Source organism: Rhagoletis zephyria, unplaced genomic scaffold (assembly GCF_001687245.7).
Source record: "Rhagoletis zephyria isolate East Lansing unplaced genomic scaffold, Rhagoletis_zephyria_1.1 Rzeph_scaffold_15475, whole genome shotgun sequence".
In the NCBI taxonomy this organism is placed as follows: domain Eukaryota; kingdom Metazoa; phylum Arthropoda; class Insecta; order Diptera; family Tephritidae; genus Rhagoletis; species Rhagoletis zephyria.
This window is the reverse complement of record NW_016172542.1, coordinates 1-9,222: the sequence shown is the minus strand read 5'-3', so window position 1 is coordinate 9,222 and position 9,222 is coordinate 1. Positions and strand designations below refer to the sequence as shown.

Genomic DNA, 9,222 nt, shown 5'->3' with positions numbered 1-9,222 from the left:
TCAGTTTTTCAACGCGTTCTTCACTTTTAATTGTTCGCTACTTCGTGCCCCAACACCACCTTGTGTAAATTCACCTTGATTCGACATATACTGCCGGAACAAAATATTGGCACAGCAAATTTTTCACAATAAATGGGACAATTTTCATTCTAATATTTTTTCGCCAATTTTGTTTGGTTTATTCAACAACAAAAAATATAAAAATATAATTCCTAAACTTTGTACAAAACTCGCGAAAATTCAGAAAAATTTTCAACTTTTTTATCAGATTTTTTAAAATTTGTTTGAGTATGCAGTTTTGCAGCCCATTAAATTCTAGTAAAATGCAAGTTCGGAGTTAGTCGAAAATCGCGTTGATATTAAAAATGTTTTTTGTTGAAGGTGTTTTGCATTTTTTACCAATAAAGTATTTTTGAAAAAAAATTTCGTATGGAAGGGACTGCGTGAAAAAAATTGCCAAAAATCAACGGTAATTCCTAGCTACTTAGAACTTGACTTTATTATAATAAAATTGATAGAGTTTTGCACAAAGTTTAGAAATTATATTTTTATGTTTTTTGTTGTAGAATGAACCATATTTTTATACGAAATTATCGGAAAAATATTAGAATGAAAATTGTTGCATATATTGTGAAAAATTTGCTGTGCCAAGTTAAAATTAAACTGTAGTTATTGATTGAAATTTCGAAGATAACTATTATTTTCGATCCCTGTACAGAACCCGTTGGAATATAAGGAAATAACATTTTAATTCTATACTCACGGCAGATAGAGCACAGATACTTTTTCCCCTCTGTCAACATTTGAGCATGTCTACTTTCGCGTGATGCTTTTTTATTTGGTGATACTTCTTTCCGTTTTCTGCGACTTCGCGCATAGTCTCTCTTTGCTCTTGCAGAAGGGTTATTTTTCTTCACAGAATCTGGCTTGTGCTTAGTTCTCATATGCAATTCAAATGTCCTTTCAAGTTTGAATTTTCTTAAGCATACGGAACACTCTAGTGCGTTCTTCAATTTCCCATCATCTTTCGTAGGGATATCTTCCTTACTACAAATGGAACTATTATGTATGCTTTTTATGTGGGTTTTGTAAGCACTATGTTCTTTGAAACTCTTAGAACATATGACACATTCGAATGTGTGCTCGTGAATGTTATCTGCTAACTCAATCTGCAAGAACTCTTGAAAACGTTCACACTGAAAAGGCTCATGAGTATCTGGACTACAAACTTTGATACGTGGAAAATATTTTAAGAAAGACCTTTTGTGTCTCGTTTGCATGTGCTTTGTTAATTTCTCTCTTGGGATAAATTTAGGAGCTCTACACCATGGACAGGCCACAGGCGATTCAGTCATGTGAACAAGCTCCTCGTGCAATTTCAGTTCTCTTGGCATTTCGAACATCTGCTGACACCTGGTACAAGTAATTTCATCTGGAATGTATGTAGATGTTTATTGTATATCAAATGAAAATATTAGTGGTATTTACCAAATTGAATATTGTGTTTAGAAATGGAGCTTACCCTTGTGGAGGTTTAAAATGTGATCTTTTAGTTTATTTTGCGTGGTATAACTACATTCACAGAATTCACAGATATGGGTCGCCCTACTAAACTCATCATTTCCATTTTCACTTTCATATGGTATCGATTCATCAGAATCTACATTTGATAACTGTCCCGCGTCTAATTCGTTAATTATCTCTATTGTAAGTTCGGTCTTTATATCTTGTAAGGGTAAATTTACTTCCTCAATTTCATATATAGACTGGTTCAAATAATCGCCAAAATGCTAACAAAAAAAGGAAATATGTACATATATCGATTTGAAGCAATATTATTGAACGCTATACTTGCGATTGCTTTGTATAAGTATCATCCAAACTTACTGCACCTTCCAAAATATTCCTTAGTTCCTCATCTGAACGGCGAGCGCCTTGCCTAAAATTGTAGGCCGCGCGCAAACTTTGAGTACACGCTAGACATAGCAATTTCGGAAGATTGTCTGTATTTGTCGCTTGAAGCTGGGTACATTCATTAAAGTAATCGTACAAGGTTTTGCCGTCTGCTGATACGGCGTAACTCATTTCCACAAATCCATCATAGTTTTTTTGCATACAAGCGCGGCATTGCATTTTCGCAGACGTATTACTTAAGTTGAGTTCATTTAAGTATTTATTTGTTTAGATTCCATGCAGGATTTCGTGTTTATTATTATTGTTACCTGACAAAACTATATTATAATGCAAACACCAAAAATATCGTTATGGCGGCAGGTGCTAACAAACTAGGGATGCAAAAAAAACATCTCTGTTCGCTATTCAATGTATCGAATAAAACGGATGTTTTGTACCTTCCGATATACATCGATATATCGATATATTTTTTTCGATGCATCGACTTTCGTGTGCAATGTACACTGCACACATGATTNCATCTCTGTTCGCTATTCAATGTATCGAATAAAACGGATGTTTTGTACTTTCCGATATACATCGATATATCGATATATTTTTTCGATGCATCGACTTTCGTGTGCAATGTACACTGCACACATGATTCAATAATAAAGGGTTTGCTCAAAAAGCAGTTTTCTCGCTCCCTCTTGACAAAATCGGCTCCCTTAGCAAAGCACTGTGTGGGTTCGTGTGTGTGTGCAAAGCTTTTGTAAGGCAGCTAAGGGAGTGTCAAAAGTCTAATCTCAATAATGAGCAAACCTTTAATTATTGAATCATGCACTGCACACACTAACAGCCCTATTCTAATAAAACCTCACAACTGAGTTGTGAGCAAAAANCTGCACACACTAATAGGGTATTCTAATAAAACCTCCCAACTGAGTTGTGAGCAAAAATTTGTGAGATTTCTTGTGAGGTCTATTTTAGGTTCATTCCTTATCTTTTTGGACTAAAATCTGAAAAGTGTCAAAATGTCAGAGCGTAAGCAAAATGCGCTCACTAAAAGAGAATAACAGGAAAAGTAAAGGAACGCAAAAAACCAAATTTTTAGTCCAAAGAATGGCAACAACAAAGCTAACGTCAAATAAGAATGTAAATGTATGTACAAAACACCTTCACACAAACACAAGCACAATAAACACTTAGTATATCAATTATTTTTTGCCTCCTTCCAATTTCAATTCACTTTTTTTACTTTTTAGATTATTCTCATTTTTTGCGTATTCTTTAATTTCCGTTAATTTAAATTCAGTTGAGTTTGACACTTTTCAGGATTTTCCAGAAAAAATTCTTCTGACTAAATCTGACTACTTCGGACTGATGAGAGTCACTCTCACCGAGTGTTGCTCTCTCATTTTTGCTGTCATTTCCGAGTTAAGGAACGCTTTTTGGACTAAATCTGACTACTTCCGGCTTTTTCTGACTATTTCTGGGAGATAAGGAACGCTCCTTTTGTGAGGTTATTCTTGCCCACGCCTCATAAGAAAAAAGCTCAACAAAATCACCACACGAGGTGAAAAGCATTTTACTGTCTAACAGCTGTTTCGTAAATAAAATAAATACAAAAGATGGATGCTGAACAACAGGAAAAGTAAATATTTTTGCAATTTTTTTATTTTTTTGATAATTACCGATTTTATTTATTTTCTAGGCGAATTCAAAAAGAAATAACAAAGCAGGAGTAGCTCCAGTACTTCACACAGTTTGCAATCCACAACTTGGTGCAAAAGTTAGTATGGAAATTAAATAGTATGCCTCTTCCGAAACTGCCGCAAAAACAAGCAATAACTCCCGTCATTACCGAATATACTTTTAGTAAAAAAAAGAAAAATAACACAAGCACTGATAGCGACCGAAAATTAACAACACATTATTCAATTGCTCAATATACAATTTTAAGCGGGTGGCAATGCTATTAAAAAGTTTTTATTTTTGCATCAAGCAGAGAAGCTTTCCTTCAATTGATAAAGTTATTATGGAAGATATAGCGCTTTATTGACCGGTTACAGTGCTTTCAGCTTTGTAAACCCCTTTTTTAGTAAATAATTAAATTTGAACAACGGGAGCTTCTCCCCTTCAAAATGAGATGTCAGTCATTAAATTTGAAAAAATATCGAAGAAGATATTGGTTGGTAACAGAAAAATACCTTTTAGGCATAAGTATGTAGAAGATATAAGGTTTGTTCGTCGAAAATCCAGCAAGAATTATCCAACACTCAAAATATCAGAGAGTAAGAAAAAATTCTCTCAAATTCTCTCATGTTGAGAAACTTGCAAATTTCTGCACGAACGCAAATTTGCAGGAATTTGCAAGTTTCGCTGCCAGCTGGCGTCCACGGTTGCATTTCAAACATAAAAATTTTTTATAGAATTTTTAATATTCTTTCGGATGGCCAAAAACAGGTTTTTCATGTATATTTCTTGTTGTTCTGACTTTCTTAAATCGACTCTGGTTGCAATTGCATTCCGATTGCGAATACCATTTTTTCAGCCGAATTAAGTTCATATCATTTGAATTAACTAAATTAATTATATCAACAATTATTTACTTCCTTTTTTCATAAAAAAATCGCTCGTGTTTATAAATTTTTAAATTTAACGAACTAATTTATTCAAATTATTGTAGACAAAAATGCAACCATGCGCCACAACCACATGTTTTTCGTGTTTGCAAATTCTTGCTGGCAAAATTTTTTCCAGCAAGAATTTGCAACATCTCTCCAAGAGAACTGTCACTTTGCTCTCACAATTTTTGAGTGTTGGATAATTTTTTGGTCTGCACGAACGCGATTTGGGCAAAAATCATGATAATTCGTACAAATTTTTTGCTCTACGAACAAACCTATATACATGTAGTACAATATTTTTTAATTTTTTTTTAATACGATAAATTTCTTAGAAAATGTTGGCAAGCCTACTCCAACATCACTCCCCAAAACCTCTTTGGGGAGTTTGTATGCAGTTAAAACAGCAACAGGATCCCACCTCATCGTTCTCCATGCAGCTGGTGCAACCCCACTCAGCTGACGCCTCTGTCCCTATGGACAGCCCCTGTGGAAGCTTAGCGAACGGGGCTTAGTAGCCGCTACAACAACAACAACAACAACCAGTTAGAACTCCCATCACTAGCGAGAAGTGTTCCTGGCTTAAAGCATAAACAGACGGCAGTGTTGATCCGGATCAACTCGGAATTAACTGCTACGCTGGAGTCTGTTTAAGCATTTAGACTGAAGCGGTTCCTGGACCGCCCTAGGTTTACACATGGCCAAAAGGACTTTGCCACCTTGCATGCCAAGAACTTCGCCCAACGCCCGCTGAGCTGATCAAATTCCCACGGTCCAGCTCCTCGACCGTGCAGTTTCCAGTGATTTCACTGTAACCCGGAACCCAGAGCCAAGAGCCTACCACTAGTTGCAGCGCAACATTTAATAACCTAGCACCAAATACACCGATAAGCGATGGTATAGTATTCATCAATGATCAACTGGCTGTTATAGAAGAAATTAAAGAGGCTCCGAACAAGGTCAACGGTACTTACCTGGTTGTGTTCAACGATCGTGTGAAAATCAATGGTACGATATTTTCAATGAAAATTCAGGGGGGCCTGAAGCTGCAATTTAAAGGGCTTCCGCAGCATACTGAGAAACGGAGTGGTTTTTACCTCCATCATGTACGTAAATTAGCAAACCCTTCTACACATCAATAATCTGCCACGAACAGTTGTACAAGGTCGCATTGCAAGCTAGAAAATGATTGGAAGTTTCGTTTTTAGACTCACATAAAACAAACACCCAGGCAGCTGAAATAACTTGTTTAACACTTAAACAACGAACCGTTTAATTTATATGTATAAGCAGTTGACTGTAAACGATCCAAAGAATGTATCCACTTTAACTTTTAGGAATTAAAATTTTTTATAACTTATTACTCTCAAAGTATTCCGGATGTGCTTTCTTCGCTGTTTCTATGTCGTCGACGGGCTTAACGTATGGAGTTCGGCCAGTATTTACTTTGAACATTACATATAATTCATCTGCCGTCATAGTTTTGTCGTGCTTGCGTTGCATATGTGTAATAAAACTGTTAAAAAGATTATTTTATTAATCGAATAGGTTTTCAAAGCTTTTTTAAAAAACTTACTATTCACGCTTCACGCTTCCATAATTGCAAATATTGCATTTATATGGCATTAAGCCAGTATGTTCAAATGAATGTTTTCTTAACGATGTGCCAGTTTTGAACTCTTTGCCGCATACATTACATATTCGCTTAATATTAGCATGTTTTTGCAAATGGTATGTGAGACGGACTTTAATTCTGAATCGACGATCACATAAATGGCAGGCATATGGTAATTCGCCTGTATGAACTCGCATATGTACCTTAAGTTCACTTTTATCGACAAATGTCTTATCACATACAGTGCATGGAACTTTGCGTTCCTTCGTATGTAATAACATGTGGCGCTTAAGTTGAGGTTTGCTCTTATATGAATCACCACATATGTCGCAATGAAAATTTCGCTCGTTACTGTGTACAGTGTCGATATGTTTTCTTATATAATCCGCATCGAACTTCTTCTGACAAATTGGACATTCCTTAAGTTGAGCTTTTATATTTAGTGCTGTTTTCTTTCGTGCGTTTCCAACGCAAGATACGTAGATAACACACGCGCTTAAAAATTATTAAAAAGATATTATAACACAAGTACATATTTTTATACGCATATTGAGGTGGTGTCAAAGAGATGTGATACTAACGGTGCTATACGATATCGTATTTGATGCGATAACGTTAAAAAGCAAAGGCCCGCATACATGTGCGATATTATTTACACTGCGGTGCTTCATATTTCTTATGGCAATCTTTTATATTCCGAATACTTCAAATCAGGACTTCTGGAGCAAAGGAGCAAAGAATTTTAGCTGGAGGGGAGCTGGAACAAGGAGCTAAAAAAAAAACATTTGCTTCTAAGCTCCTTAAAGAAAAGTTTTCAACATTTTGTTTTTGTTATTTTCTGGCCCAGTAGCGATTTATTTTGAAATATTTTTATTGTAGATTTTCCACAAAAATTTTCAATAATAACGGCCTCAGGCTCAATAAAAATTAAAAATATAGTTCAGTTAAGAAATTGACTTAAATATTATTTTTTGCCACGAAAAACAATCTTGTTAAATATTTCCATTCTATTTAATCAACATGGCAATATTCTCTTTTGGATGCAGAAGTATTCCCAGGGCACTTAGATCAGTGGTGCACACAGGAGTGTCCGATAGCAACTCCGCTTTCACATACAAGTCGTAAGTGCGCAGCTAATGAACTGTTCCCAGCAAAAAATGGTGTAGGCAGTTGTAAGAAATAAGCAATACGCTAGCAGCGCTGCTTGCAGCGTTTCTATACTCCATCTGATGCCTTATTATAAGGGATTATGTAAGCCTTATTTTATTTGACCTATAAGACTTAAGGTCTGATTATGCATACTTCGCACAACTTCGCATAAACTTTTAACTGTAATTTCAGATTTATTTTGTATGTATTCCATAACCCAAATTAGCAGAACTTGGCGATCTGTTGAGTTTAGATTTTGCTTCACATTTTATTAAGATACATTTTCATTGCACTGGTACAAATGGTNCGAACCTCATGAACAGACGAAATCAACGCAGCGAAATGTGGTGTTGATCAAATTCAACATTTGAAAGCACATTTACACATTTGGCTGTAGCTGAATGTGCAAAGATGCTTGATACAATTGGTTGCTGCCAAGGCTGTCCGGGTTCAATCCCTATCAGACGGAATATGAAATTTAAGATTTTACTTTATTAAATTTTTATTTATTTTTCTTAATTATGAAAAAGCCTTCGTGAAGTATATTATAAGGAAATTATACTCCATGTAAGGCCTTATTATAAGGAAGTTATACTCAATGTGAGACCTTATTTTAAGGGCTTATGTACAGTTGTCCACAAAATAATAGGAGTGGGATATTTTAACCTGTTTTGGCTATTTGTCTTTAGTTTATTTAATGTTTCGTATTTTTTTGTAAAAGCCTAGCTGGTAATACAACAAACACCATATAAATTTACATTTTCAAGTTTGTACAAAAATTATAAAAATTCTGCAAATTTTCACCAAAATTTCAAACTATTTAACCAGAATCTTTAGAAAATATGTTGGTATGCAGTTTTGTAGCCCATTCAATTCTAGTCTGAAGAAGTGCAAGTTTCAAGCTGCTAAAAAATTCCGTTGATTTTTGAGAATTTTTGCATTAAGCTGGCATTTCAGGGTACTAATTTATATATATATAAGGAAAGTTTGAAAGTTAGGGAGGGCTCGAGCATCCCACTCCCCTACCTGGCTACGCCTATGAACATAAGCTCTATATAAGGCGCAAATTTTTTGGAGGGTTGCTAGTGCACGCATACTAAGACAAAAGTTGCGCTGGTATATAATTAAAAAATATATATAAATAAACAAAGTTTTTATTGGGAGCGGGAGTGGGGCAAGGCGAGCTCGGACCGAAATAGAATACCGGAGCGGAGCTGGAGCAAAGAGCTAAGAAAATTCATTTGCTCCTTTGGTCCTCCTGAAAGAAATTTAAATTTACTAATTTTTTTTTATTCATGCCACTGAAAACAACCGTGTTAAATAAATTTTCATTCTATTTTTATTTGGCAATTCTGATCATTGCACAATGCCCAGCAGTCAGGCATAATTGGCAGGTCAATTTGAAAGGCGATGAAAAAAACCAACGACTTTCCAACCTGCCGAGAAACGTAATATACACATCTCGCTATCCGGAAACGAGCGGAAAACTACCAAAATTTTAACTCCCTTTTTGAACGCGTTGTATCGCACCGGTAGTATCTAATCTGTTTAAGACACCCTTTATACATCAATATAAAACCTCCGAAATGACAGGTTTGCAACTCTGCAGAAAAAAACAAAAATTCTTGAAATGAACTCAGGAAATCCTTGTGACATTGTTTCAAAAATGTCAAAAAGCCGCGCATTATGAATAGAACAGTATCTGAGATCATGCTAGTAGAATATTTGTAAACGAATTTCAAACAATATGTCACGTTGGACCTTTTGCCGCGATAACGGGAAATAAAGGTTAAAATTCATCAATTTACTTACGACAAAATGAGCATAGGAAACTCTGTTTCTTTTTCTTCCTTGAACCATATGAATCTTCTTCGATGTTTGCTTTAGGTGATTTTATGTGCTCTTGATCATCTTTAATGTAAGTCGATTTCGTGGGAA

At 35.3% G+C, this 9,222-nt stretch overlaps 2 protein-coding genes and 1 long non-coding RNA gene across 4 annotated transcripts; 1 reads left to right on the top strand and 2 right to left on the bottom strand.

Annotated features, from left to right (window-relative positions):
• Nucleotides 1-989: 989 nt before the first annotated feature.
• LOC108379044 (zinc finger Y-chromosomal protein-like) lies at nucleotides 990-2,133 on the bottom strand (the record flags this gene model as incomplete). The annotated part of the gene is made up of 4 exons (XM_017635361.1): nucleotides 1,888-2,133; nucleotides 1,523-1,790; nucleotides 1,325-1,432; nucleotides 990-1,228 (listed from the first exon to the last, which is right to left on the bottom strand). Coding segments are annotated over exons 1-4 (861 nt in total), but the record flags the coding sequence as incomplete, so codon positions are not given.
• Nucleotides 2,134-2,816: 683 nt separating this feature from the next.
• LOC108379046 (uncharacterized) lies at nucleotides 2,817-4,126 on the top strand. The gene is made up of 3 exons (XR_001849450.1): nucleotides 2,817-2,872; nucleotides 3,416-3,547; nucleotides 3,608-4,126. It is a non-coding gene; the product is annotated as an uncharacterized LOC108379046 (long non-coding RNA).
• A 909-nt stretch (nucleotides 4,127-5,035) lies between these two features.
• On the bottom strand, nucleotides 5,036-9,193 carry LOC108379045 (putative zinc finger protein 702). Of its 2 annotated transcripts, XR_001849449.1 has the most exons (5): nucleotides 9,097-9,193; nucleotides 6,097-6,630; nucleotides 5,790-6,036; nucleotides 5,495-5,698; nucleotides 5,036-5,444 (listed from the first exon to the last, which is right to left on the bottom strand). XR_001849449.1 is itself a non-coding variant. In XM_017635363.1 (3 exons), the coding sequence occupies exons 1-3, from the start codon at nucleotides 9,108-9,110 to the stop codon at nucleotides 5,871-5,873; spliced, it is 714 nt and encodes a 237-aa protein (XP_017490852.1). In that variant the 5' UTR covers nucleotides 9,111-9,193; the 3' UTR covers nucleotides 5,762-5,870. The 2 variants fall into 2 exon arrangements, 1 of the variants encoding a protein (XP_017490852.1); XM_017635363.1 differs by lacking the exons at nucleotides 5,036-5,444; nucleotides 5,495-5,698 and having other exon boundaries at nucleotides 5,762-6,036.
• Between the last annotated feature and the right edge of the window lie 29 nt (nucleotides 9,194-9,222).